The 19,828-nt window shown below is 40.8% G+C and overlaps 1 protein-coding gene across 1 annotated transcript in view; it reads right to left on the bottom strand.

The window, feature by feature from the left end:
- LOC138165089 (transforming growth factor beta receptor type 3-like) overlaps positions 1-19,828 on the bottom strand; it is a 229,333-nt gene that overhangs the window by 190,728 nt on the left and 18,777 nt on the right. Inside the window, exon 2 of the mRNA XM_069093236.1 lies at positions 10,921-11,105. Coding sequence (XP_068949337.1) covers positions 10,921-10,981 — 61 coding nt within the window. The 5' untranslated portion in view covers positions 10,982-11,105. The remainder of the gene's footprint in view (positions 1-10,920; positions 11,106-19,828) is intronic.

The raw sequence follows: 19,828 nt of genomic DNA, 5'->3' as shown, positions 1-19,828 counted from the left end.
GGTTTTTTTTCCCTCTATAACTTTGAGGAGCATTTTTTTTTTTGCTTTAATCCTTCCTTCTATGGATCTACCCCCTCCTTTGGCATTGGTAAACACATCTAAAAATATAAATTTGCAGAAGAGAAAATCAAATGTGCCTATTTTCTTTATAGGGTATTACCATGTGTTTTCTTGGTAGATTAGACTGCAAGCACTCTGAAGGCAGCAGCCACGAAGAGTCAGGATTTAACTCTTTAAGGTTTACAAAGTGTTTTCCTCACAACCATCCTGTATGGCAGCTGTTAGTCATATACACAGATAGCCGTTTTGCAGATGAGAAGCCTGAGGCTCAGAATAAAGATGGGCATCATCACCCCCCTAGGAGCACTCAGACCCAGGCCTCCAAACCCCACAATGATATCCTCACTGCCCAGACAGAGTGGGAGCTCAGTCACATACATTTGCCGAACTGATGTACAAAACTCCCTTTTTAGGTTAGAAAGGAGGTCAGAACATGATGTGGCTCCTAAAAATTGTTCTCCATGGGACCTCAGAAGCCCATCTCCTGGGCAGAGGAGCACAATTGAGTTTCTCCTGCAAATGAAGACCTTAATTAATAAATATGAAAGGTGTGGTTGCAACCCTAAAAGATGGTCAGACTGCCACGGAAGGGAATGAACACTCAGCTCTGGGTCATGGGCCAAGAAATCTATCCAGGACCGTCCAGTGCAGTGGGGTGGAAAGGGAGCTTGTCTTGGAGCCTGGAGCCCTGGATTCAGACAGAGCCCAGCTCAGATACTTAATACCTGTGTGAATACAGGCAAAGTCCCCCAGCCATTAAAGATCTGCTTTCAGATCTGTAAGTAGGCATAAGTAGAGTATCACCAGTTACCTCAAAGGGTTGTTAGGAGGTAAGGGTTTTGGATGCTCTCATAGAGCTACAGAAATGGGATCAGTTCACCCATTAATTTTGTTGTTGAGTCGTTCCAAACTTTAATAACCCCATTTTGGGGTTTTCTTGGCAAAGATCCTGGAGAGGTTTGCCAGCTCATTTTACAGATGAGGAAACTGAGGCAAACAGATTTAGGTGACTTGCCCAGGGTCACACAGCTAAGAAGTGTCTGAGGCCAGATTTGGACTCAAATCTTCCTGATTCCAGGCCTGGCGCTCTGTATGCCATGGCACCACCTACCTGCCCTTTAACACTTTACCATGACTGAGGAAAGATAGAGGTCCATTGGGTTCCTACTTCAGGGCCCCATGCTATTGGCAGAAATACAGCCGCTTACAGTACAGCAAGGGGCATGAGACATTTTCACAAATTAATAAGATACAAATTAGAGGGTGCATGTGTCAGTAATGACAAGAATAATAACTCAAACTTTAAGACTGGCAAAACACTTTTCATCTATGCTCAGAGCAACCCTGCCAGGTGGGTGTTATTATTTTTTTATCCACTTTAGAAATGAGGAACTGAGGCTTACAAGGTTAAGTAACTTCCCTAGGATCACACAGCTAGGAAGGGTCAAAGGAAGAATCTGAAATTAAGTCTTCCTGACTCCAGGTCTAATGCTCTGGCCTCTACACTAAGCTCCATAAAAAATAACATTCTATGAGAGTTTATCACAGTTTTTCCACCTGTAATCTGTTTGAATTTAGGAAAGCTGATTCACCTCTGTGGGCCTCAGTTTCCTCATCTGTAAAATGGGGGTACTGGACTACAATTCTTTCACCCTAACCCTAAATTCACACTTCTAAGTGGAATCAGGGAGGCCACTTAAGAAAACATGAATCAATTAGGCTGACAGCAACTTAGGGATTTGCTTTGAAATTTTTAAAAAGGAGAATGCACAGCCCTTCCTGGCTCTGCACAGTTGAGTCTTCTTTTGTGGTAGGTCACGGTACTGGTGCGCCAGAGAAATTAGGATCCCTGGCAAAAGGAAGTGAGATACAGGGTAATGATACCTGAATCTGGAGTCTGAGGTTTGGGGTTCAAATCCTGACTCTGCTCTTTGCTCCTTGTGTGATCTTGGATAGGTCATTCAATATCTCAGTCTTGGTATGCTCACCTGTAAAAATGGACTACAAGGCCTCTGCTGAACTAAACTGGGCCCCTTTATTCCAAGAAAAATCAGATAAAAGAGTCACAGAATCCTCAGTCTTTAATTCCCCAAGTCTTGTCACTATCAACCATCCTTCCTTGTCACTGGCTGAGAGGACACATATTACATATTGTATCTGAGAGGAACTCTTTTTTTCCACTTTGCACTGCCTCCAAAATCCTATAATCTGAGAGTTTCTTAGTGACAGAGGATCTCTTCATATTAGATAAGTTGTTGTTTTAAAGAGATAGTCATGGTTAGCTTGAAAACACAGTATTTTATCTTGCTTGGAAATAATGCTAATGACTAAGCTACCACAAAAACTAAATCGGAAACTTCAGAGCACAAGGTTTTCATCTAAAAATGGCCGTTATTCCAAAACCGATTAATTCTTCTAATAAAAAGGAGATATTTTTTCTAATTTCCCCACCCTCTTATTTTAACTCAAAAGGACATTTGGGGAAGACCCAACTAAGGCCTGGGTCCCCTGGCTTCCCCACACACAGCGTGTATAACCCAGCCTTTTAGCAATCAAACAACAATGTTGGCACCAGCAGATGTGTTCCAATGGAAAAGATTATCACAGACCAGAGCCATGGCCGTACAATAACATCTCCAGCAAAAACATCAGAGCAGGACGCTGTGATTTTCCAAAGCTGCTACTCCATCCGTCCTGAACTGGTCAGGGCCAGGGGCAGGCAGGCAGGAGAGGAAATAAGGTGTTATTCCAGATTTCTCTGTCCTATCTTCTATTTTTGTGGGCTAAGTTATGCAGGCATGTGAGGACACCGGAAAACAAAACAGAGAGCTTCAACTAAGTGAAGGGAGGGATTTTTTTTTCTTACAACTATTTATTTATGTGCAGACACTTATCATGTGCATAGCAATAAGCAATGGTAAGACTGTAAGCCTCTTGAGAACAGGGACCGACGTGTATCTACAGCACCTAGCACATCATGGCACAGAGTAGGTACTTAGTACATGTGTATTGTATTATATTGTGTTGTGTTGTGTTATATTATCAATCCTTTGGTCTACTTTATCTCCACCTTATCTTGTCTGTGACTTGTTTATATGTTGTTGTTTGCATGTTAGCTCATTAGACTCTGAGCTCCTTGAGGGCAGGAGCTGTCCTTTGCCTGTATTTGCATCGCTAGCACTTGGCATATCATGGGTCGTTTTTTTATGTGACGAAGAAATCTTTAGTAAAATAAAATAATTGGGAAAAAAAGAAGAGGAATCTTCAAATATAGCTGACACATAACTCATGTCTGTGCTTCCTTCAATGTGGATAACAGCATACTAAACTTTCTTACCAACCCTCCCATTTAAAAAATACATACTAGATAGAGGACTGCTCATATCCTTTCCATAGACAATGCAGAGGCTGTGAAAGTTTCACAGGAGCTTATAAACAGCTCAACAAGCAGCACTGAAAGAGTTCACAGCCACAATTCCCTGGAAGGCAATCACATTATGGATTTTCCCAATAAGTAGCACCATAGGGTCTTAATAAATGTTGGTTGACTTGACTTACTTTTGAGGTTTTTTTAGTTGTGATTTCCAAGGTTTAGAAGGATAAGGAGAGACAGACAGAGACAGATAGACACAGAGAGAGAGAGAGAGAGAGAGAGAGAGAGAGAGAGAGAGAGAGAGAGAGAGAGAGAGAGAGAGAGAGAGAGAGAGAGAGAGAGAGAGTGTGTCTGTGTGTCTGTGTGTGCATGTTAGATTTCAGTCCTCAGGGGTACCTTACTGCCTACTCCTAAGAAATACTGCTCCTACTCTTCTGAGAAGAATTTACCTAAGCATACCTGCATCAAATTCCATTAATTTGACCTGCTTTTAAAAGGGCTCTCAGAAAAAGAAAAGGGGGGAGGGGAGTGTGAATATTGTATTTCTAAGTGGCGATTTCCTATCTGGAGAAATCTTTCCCGAATATAGTTGCAGGAAATGTTTTGACAAAATAGAAAACGCAGCAGGTCATGTGCATCTGGGGAGGAGAGAGAAAATACCCATCAGCCCTCTCCTCCCTGTCACTGCTGACTGATATTCTGGGGCTGGAATGTGGCCTAGAACACTTGAGGGTTGCTGTGGGCCAGCTGCCCAGAGCCTTGCCCTTTATGCTCCTTCAGATTCCGGGGGCCCCCCAGTGCCCACCCCTAACTTGATCAGGAATCCAGTTGCCAGGAAAATGCTAGTTGGGAAAACAATTCCTTTTAAACATAAAGGCGAAAGTAGGCTTTGAAATCATCAAGTGATTTCTCAAACCCAAAAGTCTGAAAAGGACAAGAATGCTCAGGATTGCAGCCCTCACCTTTCTGTCCCCCATTCCCTTCTGTTCTCTTTCTTTCCCCTCTCCTCCTACTCTGCAAACCTTCAAGAAATCTATCAACCCATCAATCAACAAGCCTTTATTAAGGGACCTACTATGTGCCAGGCATAAAGAATGAAACACTCTCTTCTCTCAAGTTACTTACAGCAGAAGAGACAATAACATACAGGATATCCCAAAACATATAGGATATCCCCAAAACCTTTCAGAACTCCATGGTGTGCGTGTGTTATGATGTGTGCATATAAATACACATGCAAACATCATGTAATATATAATATACACATTGTGTTGTGTATATAATGTGTATCTTACACTTATGTGCATGTGTATATTCACATGTGTATGCATTGTATATTATGTGTGAATATCTATGTATATACCGTGTTTCCCCCATAATAAGACACTGTCTTATTAATTTTTTTTGGACAGAAAAACACCAGAGGGCTTATTTTCAGGGGAGGGCTTATTTTAATGAACATTGACAGCAATTTTAATAAACAGGTAAATGTGAACAAAAAAATGTACCTTTATTCAATAAGCAAATCACTGGGGAAGAACAGGATGACCGCGCTCACTGCTGCAGCTCTGATTGGATGCAGCTCAGAGAGCGGCATGCGTTTCACCCGGGGGCGGGGACGGTGCATACAGAGGGTACCGTAATGTAGCGTGTAGCGCAGGGGATCACCTTCACTACAGTAGCAATCTCAATAGGGCTTATTTTCGGGGGAGGACTTATTTTAGAGGAATCTTACACAGTAAGGGGAGGGCTTATTTTCCGGATAGGTCTTATTATCGGGGAAACAAGGTATGTGTGGGTTTGTCTTCACCTATATATGTGTGTGATACATATGTATACATGTGTGTATCCGTGTGTGTCCATACATACACTGTACTGTGTGCATGTTATATGCATGTATATATCTATGTTCTCATGTATATATGCGTGGGCTTGTATACTACACCTGTGGATGTGTCATATGTTCACAGCAGATACATATGCTGGCACTGAATGTGTGTTTGTGTGTTCATGTACACACATGTATATGTGTGCATGAGTTCGTATATGCACAAATATGTGAGTACATCACACATGCCTGTGTCTTATTACACACTTATTACATGCACGGGTATATGAGCACATGTGTATATGGGTAGCATCTGTGTACTTATATACATGTGCACTGACACATGTGTGTTTGTGTGTGCATGCATACATGTACAGAGTATATACAAGTCTATAAACACTTAATAAATACATCTACGTATATCATTATATACAGAACATAAAGAAGATTATTGTTGTTCCATCACGTCTGACTCCTCATGGCCCTATTTGGGGTTTCTTGGCAAAGACACTGGAGTGGTTTGCTGGTTTCTCTCCAGCTCATTTTGCAGATGAGGAAACTGAGGCAAACAGGGTTCAGTGACTTTTGCAGGGTCATGCCGCTAGTAATATCTGAAGCCAGATTTGAACTCGGGTTCACCCGACTCCAGACTTGGTGCTCTATGCACCTAGCTGTCCTATAAAGAAGATAAATAAATACCAAATAGTCAGGGGGGGCGGGCCTTAAAACGTGGAAATCTGGAAAGCCTTCACCTAGAAAGTGACCCTGGAACTATTATTTGTTGTTGTTTGTCGTTGTTGTTAATTAACTTTCTTTCAGCTGGGGACTCACGTTGTCTTTGTATCTTCAGGACCTAACACATTGCCTGGAACACAGCAGGTACTTCATAAATACCATTTAGATCATGTTCTTAAAGCTACATTACAATCCATGAGAGACTACTACAGGTGTTATTACTCATTTTTCAGATGAGGAAACTGAGGTTCAGAGACCTACTGAGGATCCCACAGTTAGGAAGTAAAGAAGTTAAAGTATTGGATTGAGGGGATGCCCATCAACTGGGAAATGACTGAACAAACTGTGGTAATACCACTGTGGTTGAATGCTATTATGTTATAAGAAATGACAAGGGGCGGCTAGATGGCGCAGTGAATAGAACACCGACCCTGGAGTCAGGAGGACCTGAGTTCAAATCCGGCCTCAGACACTTAACACAAAAACTAGCCGTGTGACCATGGGCAAGTCACTTAACCCCAATTGCCCTCCAAAAGGAAAAAAAATTGATGAGCAGGATGCTTTCAAAAAAAACCTGAGAAAACTTATATGAACTAATGCAAAGTGGAGTAAACAAAACCAGGAGATCATTGTACACTGTAACAGCAATACTGTGTGATGGTCAACTGTGAATGACAACTTATCTCAGTAATAAAATGATCCAATTCAATTCCAAAGGATTTATGATGAAAAATGTTCTCCGCCTCCAAAGAAAGAACTCATGGAGTCTGAATGCAGATCAAAGCAGATTTTTTTTCTTTTATTTCTCTTGGTTTTGTTTTCGTTTTGGTCTGTGTTTTCTTTTCAACAGAGCTAATAAGGAAAAATGTTTTGCATGACTTCATATGTATAATCTGTATCAAACTGCCTTCTCAAGGGGGAAGGAGAGGAAGGGAGAAAGAGAATTTGGAACTCCAAAAAATTTTATATTTTAAAATTTGTATGTGTAATTGAAAAAAAAATCAACTAAAAGGAAGAAAAAGAAGTGGGATTTAACCCAGGTATTCCTGATTCCAACACCCTTATCTATTCATGAAATTCAGGGAAGAACCATGGAGGGGTTGAGCTAGCTAGGATTTTAAATGGGCAAAGAAGAGAGAACTCACCAAATCTTCCAAAGGAGAGATTTAAAAATCAAAGCGGAAAAAAAAAGGCAGGAAAAAAAAAAAGCAAAAAAAAAAAAATCAAAGCGGTCAGATTTAAAATAAAAGACCAACCCCTCACCCAGAGGTAAGATTAAAGAAATCCCTTAGTGACCATAGATGTGCTTTTGTGTGCCTGTAAAACTATTCCCAGTGAGGACACTAGTAGTCACTCAGCTGCCTGTGTGGCAGGCAACTCCAGAAACCTAAAGCAGAAATCTGGGGCTTAGGGTGTAGAGGGACAGTGACCTCAAAATAAAATTCCATCTCTCTCCTGTGGATAGCCCAAGCAGTAGCTGAATTCTGGGAGTCTATACAAGGTATTGTTTCAAGTTCCATTTTACTTAATGAGTTTTAATTCAGGGCACCAGAAAGCCAAGGTCTCTGACTGGCCATTCAAAACCCCCAGCCCTGGGGGGTTGGCACCGAAGTCAGAAACAAAGAAGCCAGTGACCTTCTGGCTTGAGTATGTGTTTGACTGAAAGAAATTCCTGTCTTCCCTCCTCTACCCCCATTAGATCTTCTACCTGGAATTCTAGGTACATCCACCAGAAATGAAAAGCAATATGTTTACTCAACCCACATGCATGTAGGGTATAGGCAGACACCCAAAAGGATGCATCTGGGCACCAAAATGAGACAGTGGGATAAGGGGAGTAACCTTTGCATCCGGGGGAATGCTGGCATCTTTGGTTGCAATGTTCATCCCAGACATCTTTGACCCTGGCACAGCAACCAACAGCTGGCCCTTCCAGGCTTTCGATCTCAACTGATTTCCCTGAATTCTTCCTGTGTGCGTCTTTTTCCTGTTATTGGAAACTGAATCCTAATTAACTCTGGCAGGCTTCAGAAGCAGCAGGAAATTGTGTGTGTCCGTGTGTGTGTGTATGTGTGTGTGTGTGCGTGTGTGACACACTTTTTTTAAAAATAATTACTTCAGAAACAAGCTTTGCAGCATTAATTAGTTGGGATTTTCTAGGATGTATAAAAAAGATATCAATAAAAATCTATTTTTAAAAATTAGATCTTTGTTTTGAAGGTTAACACTTGGCACAGTGGCTAGAAAGAAGGCTGGACAGCATTCGAATCAGAGGCCTGGGTTGAACCCTGCCTCTGACACAGATTGTCTGCAAGATCCTGTAATTGTTCCCTCTCCATGCTGTGGGCCTGTCTATAAAATGGGGGTCTCAACCATTTTTTTTCTGCTGAAATCCATGGACCCCATTTCAAAGCAATGCTTTTAAAAGCCTAAAACAAAATATATGGGATTAAAATGGAAATGAGCTATGTTGAAATATGTACAGTTACTCTATAAATATGTACATACATATATTCACAATCTACACATGCATATACACATACACACATACATATATACCTATGTAGACCTACACATATATACATATAAACATACACATGCACATATAACAAGTTCATGGACCCCAGGTTAAGAACTCTGAGATCCAGGCCAGGGTTGCCATGCTGCAAGGCCTGCAGCCTCAAGCACCTTCTTTCAGCTCTCCATCCAAGCCACCTTGTAAAGATAAGGGGATGGAGTGGAGGGTGTCAGTCAGTGGGGGTAGGGGAGTATTTTCCCACCCCAGAGGCACTCTTGAAAATTCAAGGCTCTCGAAGTCACGCCATTCCTTCCCACTCCTCTACCTTCCGGGAATAGTCTTCAAGGCATCAAGGATGAGGGGCAGGTGAAGATAAGCTTGATAAAAATAAAGCTGTGACCAGCCTTGGAGGGGGAGTGCTGCCCCCTGCCTCGCTCGTCCCTCACCACAGGCTCCAAAGGAAATGCTTGGCCTGCTACCCTGGGCAGCAAGGCCGCAGGGCTGGAACAAGCTGGGCAGTCTTCTTGGGACTAGGCCCTGCCCGCTGCAGCTCTGATCCCAAGCCTCGCCTCCCCAAGAGACCCCCGGAATACTACATTCCATTGTGCCTAAGACCCACCCACTTCTGAGGAAGGCTAATGTAAATAACTCCCCAAACCTACCAAAAGGGGTGAACTGGGCCCCAGTATATTTTCCTTATGGCTTAATCTTCAAAAAGAAAACAAAACTGGTGTTTAACCAGCTGAGCTCAAGTTGATTACAGGGAGGGGGATGTCAATAAAGAAAACTATGGTCTTGGCTACCTCCAAGGCATTCATGCCAGCCCCAGTGGGCAAGGACCTTTAATGGCTCCCACTGGCTACACCAAATCCAGGTTCTTTTAAGTCAGCATTAAAGACCTTCTGCCATTTGGCCCCAATTGAGAAGAGTATGAAAGGGGCAGGGTTGGCAGTTAGGAAGAGCTGGATTCCAAATTCTAACTAGCTGTGTAACCATGAGTAAGTCACTTAACCTCTCTGTGGCTCAGATTCCTCATCTGTAAAATTAGAAGACTGAACTCAGTGTTCCTTAAGGTTCTCTTCTAGCTCTAAATCTTTGTTTCCATAACCATTCCTGGCCACCATGCTCTGGATATGCTTCGGCTTATTAACATCCTCCCTAAAATTGGATGTCCAGAGCTGAACGCAATACTTGAGACAGGGGGGGAAAATAGGCCTCAGCCAAACTGACCAATAATCAAATGCCCAAAGAGTGTGTGGCTTTACAGTCCCCAAAACCACCACTGTCCATCCAATCGATTTATTTTTTTCTGTAATCTGTTGTGATGTGAGTCAACCATTAAAAAAAAAAAAAAGGATAGCATTAAGTCCAGAAGCTAATGCTTATTCAGTAAAGTCAGATCTGGTATTTTTCATCAGAAAACAGTCACAGTTTTCCATTGAGCTATGCTCCCTAGCCTACCACTTTCTGACTCAGTGAGGCAGCCTGATAGAGTGAAGACTGTTGACCTTGGGATCAGAAGATCTGGATTCAAAACCAACACTTAATTGCGTGGTCTGTGGGTTTGTCCAGAAAACCTCTGAGCTCCAGTTTTTCCACCTTTACAGGTGAGGGATAATCCTGGAACAACCTACTTCAAATGTTTTGTAAAGTGCTTTATAAATGTGATGCTGCCAATAAACATTTACTTACTAAAGGACAACTGTGTACATAGTATTGTACTAGAGGGAAAATTTCCCTGGGGAAATTGCTAAATTCAGATAAGGAACAGTCCCTGCCCTCATGGGGCTGACAATCCAGTAAGGCCCAGCACTAGATGCCCTTAAGCCATAGCTGCAATAAACAAAGGAGGGGGGATTTAAAGCCAGGTCCATTGCTTCCAGAAGCCATTATGTCTCCCTCCCACAAAGGAAACTGCCCACAGACGGTAACATAGAAGAGAGTGGGCAGCTCGTCGTCACACAATAGAATTTATTTTTAAAAAAAGATGCTTATTCCTATTTACTTTCAGCAAGATATCTTTTTTTTCAGCAAGATATCTTAAAATAGCTCTTCAATAAGATATCTTTACCGATGGATAGTGTGCTCATCCAATCTCTGATTACTGCTATTTCCCCAATCTGGCTGGTTCCTGCAATCTCTAGTCCTCCCTCAGTCTATATTTCCAAACTGCTAACACAGCACTTGGTCTTCCCCACATGGGCAGTTGAAACCCTGGCTTACTTCAGGTCTTCTAGTGGAAGGTAAAGTCCCAGAAGACCAAACTGTCTCTTTTTTTGTCTTTGAATGCCCCACTCCTAACACAATGCTTCACACATAGCAGGTTAGTTGAAATGAAGTGATTTGGGTATATGTTTCCAAAAGAAGACAAAAAACGTGGGAGTTACATGGGCCAACCTGACCTACCTGCTGTCGCCAAACACCAACTCATCAACCCCAACATGGTGACCATCCACTGAGACGCCATTTTGGACTTTTGGTGAAACCCAGAGTCTTCCCCGGTCAGCTTGGCTTATAGTTCTTCCTGTCACAGGCTGCCTTTGAAAATCAGAAGAGGCTTTGAAATCACGTCTTCCCAGCTCTTCAACTGACTGTGAAAATAAACATAAATTTTAACTTGAATCCTTCTCTAGAAAATACCCTTTCCTTTGAAAAATCAAGTTAAGGTGAAGTAGAAGCATTTCCAAAACATACAAGCCAACTTTTTTTTTATTTTATGAGGTGGTTCAAAGAGGAACATTTTGTCCATTAACTCATTCAGATTTTTTTTTCTTTCTCCAGGCCCCATTCTCAATGTGCCTGACTCCTTCCTTATCAGGCTCCACAAAGCAACTGTTCTTAAATTTTGTAGCTCTAAGTACCTGTTTACAATACGGAATCCAACGGAAAATTTATATGAACTGATACAGAGCTGAAGCAATTAGAACCAAGAACAAAACAAAAAAAAAACATTAAAAAGCACTCAACCTCAGATTAATTGCAATGACTAATCCAAGGAACAAATCCTGGTTCCAAGAACAGGCAAGGAAGTACATTTGCCTCCCCACAGCAAAGAGGCAAGATCCTACAACACTGGAACATTGACTACACTGTCCAGTGAAAATCATTTTGCCATTTATATTTGCTTAAGTATTTTTTTTGTTACAAGAAAAAGTTCAGTGGAAAGGGTGAGAGTGATACCATTTTCAATTATAATGGGAAATAATTATATATCAAAAACAAAAGTCATCTGAGAAATTTATAAAAAGAAATGATATATGAAAAATCACATGCTTAAATAGTTGGTCAATTATTCACTGTACAAAAGGGGCTCTTCATTTTGCAGAAGGAGGACTTTTACCACCAGATTCCTTCAAATAGTCCGTGTCCCTCTTCTACTGAAAATGATTTGATTTATAAACAACACTCCTGGAACATATGCATTACCTGAGAGTCAAATAGAGGAACATGTTTATTTTTTATCCTCTGGTACAGTAAAAGCTGAGGGATGAGGACTGGTCCTCACTACTCCCATCCACCATAGCCTCTGGTCCAAGGTCCCAGAGTTGACTTGCCCAAAGTCAGCCTGCCCAACATCTACTTGCCTGACTTGCTTGGGCATCCCAGGACACAGGCCAAGCAGCAGCCTAAAGTCTCAGACCCAGCAGCTATTGATCGTAGTATTTTTGTATTTCTTAACCATATAACATATGTAAAACTGTGCTGCCATTTTTAATTAGGTTCCTATCTTTTTTATGTCACTTAACAGAGTTTTTGAGTGTAGTGCCCCTAACCACATTTTTTTCCATAAGCCCTGTGGTTTTTATTGCTTGATTTTGCATACAGTGATGCTTTTTGGAAACGTATATATCAAGTTATATATAGCAGAACAGTGTGTATCTCTAATATTTCAGTGGTATAAAACATCCCCTACATGCACTGCCAATGGGAATAAATTATATAAATTATACATGTCCTTCAAAATCAAGAAAAAGTTGTCTAAGGAGTTACTTCTCAGATATAATCTATTGATTAAAAATAAAAAGAATATAAATTTTTTAAAGGAATGAAAGAAATAAGGACAGGAAAAGAGTTGACACTGATACATGCATTCTGCTGAATTTCAACAATTATCATTTTAATTTTTATAACTAATAAAAACATGTTTCACGTGAGTCATGGACATGTGACCAAGAATCACTCTGGAAGATATTTTAGCTTCCCTCCCTAGAGGCTGACCCTCAGAAAGACTGCAGAGATCAAGCTATTCCACACATCTAAAGGCCAATTACATCTCACAGTGACTTCAAGTATGAGGAATAGTTTGCTCTCTACAGGCCCTGAGGCACCGTGACCTCTAGAACACAAGCTGAAAGGACATCTGGATGGGCTAGTTGCTCCAGAGATCCCTCAGTTAGCAGTCATATAGATAGTCCTTTAAATTCAGCTTTTTTCCCATTTTGTTATACTTTTACTAAAAGTGTAGGTAATCTCTTAAAATTTAAAGGAATACTGGAAAGTATAAGATCATTGAAATTACTTAAAAGCCTTTATGGATAACCTGTTCGTAACTATCTATTGTAGACAACGTTGAACCAGGAACAGATATCTACATGCTAAGTGGTGACCAGGATGATAATGTCTTTAATAGTCTGAAAAAGTCATTGGCTTGGTGTCATAGTGAGTGAATCAAAGAGCTTTCTTTGGATAGCAGAATGGGCCTCGCAAATGGCCATGTGCCTAAATAGACAGTCTACCTGGGAGATGAGAATGACCAGTCCTGGAAAAGAATATGCAATTTCATCCCCAAAGCTCAAGGAGAACTAGAGTGCAATCCTAGAGACCATGGAGACCATAACCAAGGAAAATGGATGTGAGATCAACAGATAGAGAGGTAAAATGGTAATAGAGAGAGATATAGTTGCACACACATACATATATGTACACATATGCATATGTGTGTACATATAATATTTAATGTGTAGAACATAACTTTTTAGCACACATGAGGAGATACATATACAGCTGTCATTCTTCTCTTTGGGGTAGCAGACCGAAGAATAGGGCTGCAGGTCAGAGTTCTTTTTCCTCTCTCCAGACACAACCCACTTAGTTCTGTGCGGCAGTGATAATAACTAGCATTTCCATACTGCTTTAATATATGTAAAGCACTTTACAAATATTATTTCATTTTATCTTCACAACTCTGAGCAGTAGGTACTATTATCCCCATTTTATATATGGGGAAACTGAGGCAGGCAGGGATTTAAGTAGCTTGCCTAGGATCACAGCTAGTAAATGTCCGAGGCTAGCTCTGAACTCGGGTTTTCTTGACTCAAGGTTCAGTGCTCTATACACCAGGTCAAGCCTGTCTCTTGTTCCAGCCTCAAGACCAACTGAAGAACTTTGGGGTCTGAGGTTGGCTCTTTTCCTAGGTTGAGACTATTCAAAGTTGGATACCTAAAGGTAAATTTAATCCTTATTATGAATTTATGTGTATGGATATGGATATGGATCTCTCTCCAAGATCTTAAGGTAAAAATGGAGACATGATTTTCTGTAGGTATTAGAGAGGTTCACTTCCCCACCCAATCTAAGCATTCATGGAAAGTAAGACACTACCTGTGGATTTGTACATATATTTTAAATTGCCACATGCACACTGTTGGCTTGTTGCCAATCTCAGTTTTAACATTAAAACAGAAACTGCATCTTCATTTCCTTCACCCCATCAATCAGATCGTTCAAAAAAAACATCCTCCACTTGCAAACAGTCAGAAACACACAGAAAAATCTATTTGATAATATCTTGGGAAAACAAATTCCATCAGGCTATCACAGTCTTGATCTATCACTTTACATGGTTTATGGTCACACAAAATGAAAACAATTTTCCTTATCTTAGGGAGGCAGCAGCAGAATAAGGAAGAATCTTGGTGACTAGCCTTACTTAACTTCCCCAAAACCATTCTAACTCTTTAACAACTCAGTGCTCCTTAGGACTGATTACAGTTAAAATAATCTAGTAGAAAGAGAACCGGAGTTAAGGTTCCAGTGCTCACACTTCTAGTCAAATCAAGCCAAGTCAACAAGCACCTACCATGTGCAAGGCAACATGCTTTTCCCCCCATTTCACTACACCCTTAATAAAAGTATAGGTAATCTCTGAAAATATAAATAAACAAATCACATGATCTTTGAAATTAAGAGCCACTCTCAATAACCAATAGCCAAGAGGCTAACTAAGCATGTTGGAGAAACAAAGAAAGGCAAACACAGTCCCTTGTAAAATGAAGGAGTTGACCTGGATTTTCTCTGATGTTCCTTCCACTCCTACATCTGTGATATAATGTTGGTCTATTTCTCTTAATATATCTTTGTGAACAACAGAGAGAGATACCAGCTATATGGATTTATTACAGATTAAATGACAAGATTCAAAGAGTACTGATTAGTAGGTCAAGGTCAACTGTACAGATTGGAACCCCTTCGATGCCTTCTCATTCTTATCCTTGCTCTCCCATAAATCCTTCCAGTTCCCCATGCATCCCTTTAAGTCTCTGTTACAAAGGACTGTTGATTGGCATGAATGAAGAGAGTTTCTTTACCAATGAAATCCCAAGTTCAGACAAAAAAATGGGGATGGGAAGAGAATATATCTCCAGAAAAAAAAAAAAGGCTGGCCACCAAAAGAATTTTCTGTGACATATAAAGTGACCTAAGATGACTATGAATATTTCAGAGGCCACTGATCATCACTCGATCAACAAGTATTCATTAAAAGTCCACTATGTTCCAGAGACTAGCAAACTGGTACAAAGAATGAATTAATCCCTATTTGAAGTGAATGTACATCCTAATGGTGGAGACAACTATATAAACATATAAATAGGGGGCGGCTAGATGGCACAGTGAATAGAGCACTAGACCTGGAGTCAGGAGGACCTGAGTTCAAATTCTGCCTCATACATTTAACACAAAAACTAGCCATGTGACCTTGGACAAGTCACTTAATCCCAACTGCCCTCCCCCAAAAAAAGCAAAAAATAAAATTAAAAATTAATATATAAATATATCTATATAATAGATACAAAGTTAATAAATAAATATATGTATATAGATAGATACACACAAAGTATTTAGACACAAGGTATTTTGGGAGGGAGGGAACCAAGAGTTAGGGGGATCAAGAAAAGCTTCCTATAGAAGATACTTAATCTGCATCTTAGGAAGAATACAAGTCATTTATGGATGCCCCCATTGTACCAATGTACCACATGAATACACACTGTTGGTTTGACTTATTGGTTGACCTAGCATTAATCCAGAGACTCAGCCCAGGTCTGAACTATGAAATGAAAGGCGAAGCATTCCATTGAAAATAGACTTGCAAATTGCTGACAAGAATATTGGTCAATTATTAAAATGCGGCAATTACAAATACAACAGCGCCAAACTAAACAAGCATGATGCCCAAAGGAAAACCACAGTGTGTTTACAGCAGATCTTAAAACATCACTGGGGAAGTCAAAGACAAGCTGAGACTCCAAGCTGCTGTTCTAATAAGGAGAGGGGCTTTTTCCATTTTTTAAAGTTTCTCAAAAGTCCCGTCAGGGCTCAGGTCTAATCTTCCCAGCATGGTGACTGTGTCCTAGGGCAGAGCAGAACAAGGAGACCAAAGCTGCCCACTGGGGCGATCCTTCAGCTCCACAGTTTTGACAGAGATTGAGCCCAAACTAATGAAAACACCCAACCAGGTCCAATTCCTACATGACTTAAGGATCCAACTCCTAATAAAAAGAGGGCTTGATGATGTTGGCAACAGTTTCCAAAAAAGCTTTTGAAGTGGAGCCCAAGGAAATGCAAACAGGCCTTTCTGACCAGATCAGTGATGAGCATGAATGATAAAGTGCCTGCCTTAGAGTGAGGGAGACCAGGGTTCAAATCCAGCCTCAGACTCTGACACTACCTTGGCTAAGTTACTTAGTCTTTCTGTTTCAATTTCCTCCTCTGTAAAATGAAAGGGTTGGACTTATCTCTAAGTACCTTCTAACTTTAGATCAAGGAGGCAGTGAGTTGGCACAGTCAACAGAATGTTGGACCTGAGTTCAAATCTCCACTCAGACATCAAGGAAGCCAGCAACAGATAGAAAAATTCCCCATACACAAAAATACTTCTAACATTTTTTTGTGATAACAGAGACCTGGCACAAATTAGACATTATTAGTAATAGTCAAGAACAAGACCTGTGATTTAATTGGCAAAAGGAACTCCCAGGTAAGGAAATTCCTTCTACCAATGTAGGATGGCACTGTCTCTGCGACTTAAAGTCTTAGACAGCTGTGACTTGTCCAGGGTCAAATAGCAGAGTGTGTCAGAGATAGGGCTTGAACCAATTAGGCCATTCTGACTTGAGGCCTGCTTTCTATACATTACACCACAGTGCCTCTCAGACCAAAAGCTGTCAATGAGAAATGTCAAATATGAAGAATACCATGGAACTTGGGAAGATTTGCATGACCTAATAGAGAGGAAACACAGAGCACCAGACTTAAGAGTTAGAAATACCTGGGTTTAGGGGCGGCCAGGTGGCTCAGCGAGTAAGAGCACTGGCTCCAGTGTTGGGATGACCTGGAGATCAAATCCCGGGCTCAGACACTCAGCACCACACCCAGAAATAACTGGCCATGTAACCTTGAGCAAGTTACTTAACCCCCATTGCTTAAAAAAAAAAGAAATACCTGGGTTCAAGTACTTCCTCATACACTGGACACATGACCTAGGGCAAGTCCCTTATCTTATTCCCAACCTCATCTGTAAAATGAGAAGACTGAACTAGATGACCTCTAAGGACCCTCCAAGCTCTAAATCCATACTCTTATAACACACACATATCCTATGTGGTTTGACTTTTGACCACAGTCAACCTTCAAATTCCAGCCAAAATCCCACCTTCTACCAGGAAGCCTTTGCCAATCCCCCTTAATGCTAGTGCCTTTCCTCTGGGGATTATCTCCAGTTTTTCCTGTATGGATCTTACTTATACATATTATCTGTATGTTAGATAGAAGTTTCTTAAGGGCAGGGACTGTTTTTAGCCTTTTTTTTTTTGCATCCTCAGCACTTAACACGATTCCTGATGCATAGTAGGTACTTAATAAATGCTTCTAATTGACTGGCTGGCAGCAACCAAGGAAGTGGGTAGAGGATGTAATCTTCTGTGGTTTGATGTCCTTTGAAAGCACAAAGTTCTAGATAAGCCTACGCAACATCACAGCCTAAGACTAAGACCGTTCCTAAGGAGAACAAAAACTAATTTGAAGATCTCAAAGCCCTTGTAAGTCTCTAGAATTCCATGATTTTGTGACTCAGAGTACACACTGAGAGAGCCAAAGATTAAAAACAAAAGCCCAGTCATATTCTATCGGCACACCTTGACATCTTCCATTGGGATGGCTGGTTACATATAAGCTTGCTGAATGGGATTTTTAACAGGCTGACATTTTTCCATTTTCTCACCCAAATGAAAATGGGAAGATGAAATAAACCCAGTCTACAAAGGGTTAAACAAAAGTAGGCAAGGGAATTGTTCTGAAGATGCTTACTCAATATATCATTCTTCAGATTTAGCAAAGGGGCAGGATGAATGGCATTAATCTCTCTTTTGGCATTGTGTCTTGAATGGAAAACAGACACAAGTGTGTGTTTGGTGACATTTGGATGCCCCTCAGGAACACTTACTGGCACCCCATCAGTCACAATAAAGCTACATCCCAACCTACAATAAGGTAAACACACCCATTTTTCAATCCCATTGTGAAAGAAATTCATTCTTCCCCCCTCTTTTGCTCACTGTATTCTAGGGTAGATAAGAACCATTCCTATCACCCTTGTCTTTACGATGACGGTTTACAAAGTTAGTCCAATCTGCTTAGCTAAAAGTTGTCATTCAGTTGTGTCCAACTCTTTGTGGTCCCATGAACCATAGCCTGCCAAGCCCTTCTATCCTCCACTATGTCCCGATGTCTGTCCAAAAACATATTCGTTGCTTCAATGACATTATCCATCTCATCCTTTGCTGTCCCTTTTTCCTTTTGCCTTCAATCTTTCCCATCACCAGGATCTTTTTAATTCAATTTTAATTTATTAATTTGTTTGTTTCCTTTTAGTTTACAGGATTCAATTCCACAATTCCTTGAATTTCACATTTTGTCCCCCTCCTTCCCCTCCCCCCCCCCATGGCGTCTTATAATCAAGTATAGGATCTGTAAATACTTTCACATTATACAGCGGTCAGGTTATAAGGATGGATTATACCAGCTGGAATGAAAAATGGTAAAGAGGACATAAAATCAAATAAGAGAACGAAAAAGATCAGGTATTTTGCTTCCACCTGGATATAAATTTAGTTCTTTCTAGTTCTTTCTCTGGATGCACGTTTTTCTCTCCATCATGCGTCTTTTGGGATTGACTTATATCCCTGCATTGTTGAGAAGAGTCCAGTCTATCAAAGCTGGTCATCACACATACGTTGTGTCTGTAATTGTGTACAAATTCCTCCTGGTTCTACTCTTCTCACTCAGCTCAACATCAGTTCTTTTAAGCCTCTCCAGGTAAATATGAAGACCGCCTGCTCCCCGTTTCTTATAGCACAATAATATTCCATAACATGCATATACCACAACTTGTTCAGCCATTCCCCAATTGATGGACACCCTCTTAATTTCCAATTCTTTGCCACAACAAAAAGAGCTGCTATAAACATTTTTGTACATATGGGTCTTTCTCCCATTTCTATGATCTCTTTGGGATATAACCCTAGGAGTGGTATTGCTGGATCAAAGGGTATGAAAGTATTTATAGCCCTCTGGGCATAGTTCCAGATTGCTTTCCAGAAAGGCTGGATCAGTTCACAACTCCACCAACAATGCATTAGTGTTCCAGTTTGCCCACATCCTCTCCAGACCAGGATCTTTTTAATGAATCTTGTCTTCTCAGAATGTGGCCAAAATAGGGGTTACAAAATTACTCCAACTTTCCTGGCTGAATGACTGATCTTGATTTAATTCGTTGTCAATCTGAGCATCCTTGGAACATGCTCCAGATTCCCAGGACCGTTAAAGATTTGGTGCTGAAGGATCATCTGGCTCAATCCTCTCATTTCCCAAACAAGAAAAAAGGGAAGTCCATTGTTGCCCACAATCACACACTGATGTAAGTGGCAGATCAGGGATTTTCATTCAGGTCCTCAGACGCCAAAGCCAGCACTAAAACCCAGAGTTCTGGACTCCTGGTTTAGGACTTTTTCCACCAGATCACTCAATCAAAATGAAA

The sequence above is a fragment of the Petaurus breviceps genome, unplaced genomic scaffold, assembly GCF_028583685.1.
Source record: "Petaurus breviceps papuanus isolate PSGF00001 unplaced genomic scaffold, PetGlider_PUasm1.0 207, whole genome shotgun sequence".
In the NCBI taxonomy this organism is placed as follows: domain Eukaryota; kingdom Metazoa; phylum Chordata; class Mammalia; order Diprotodontia; family Petauridae; genus Petaurus; species Petaurus breviceps.
This window is presented reverse-complemented; position numbering and strand designations above follow the sequence as displayed.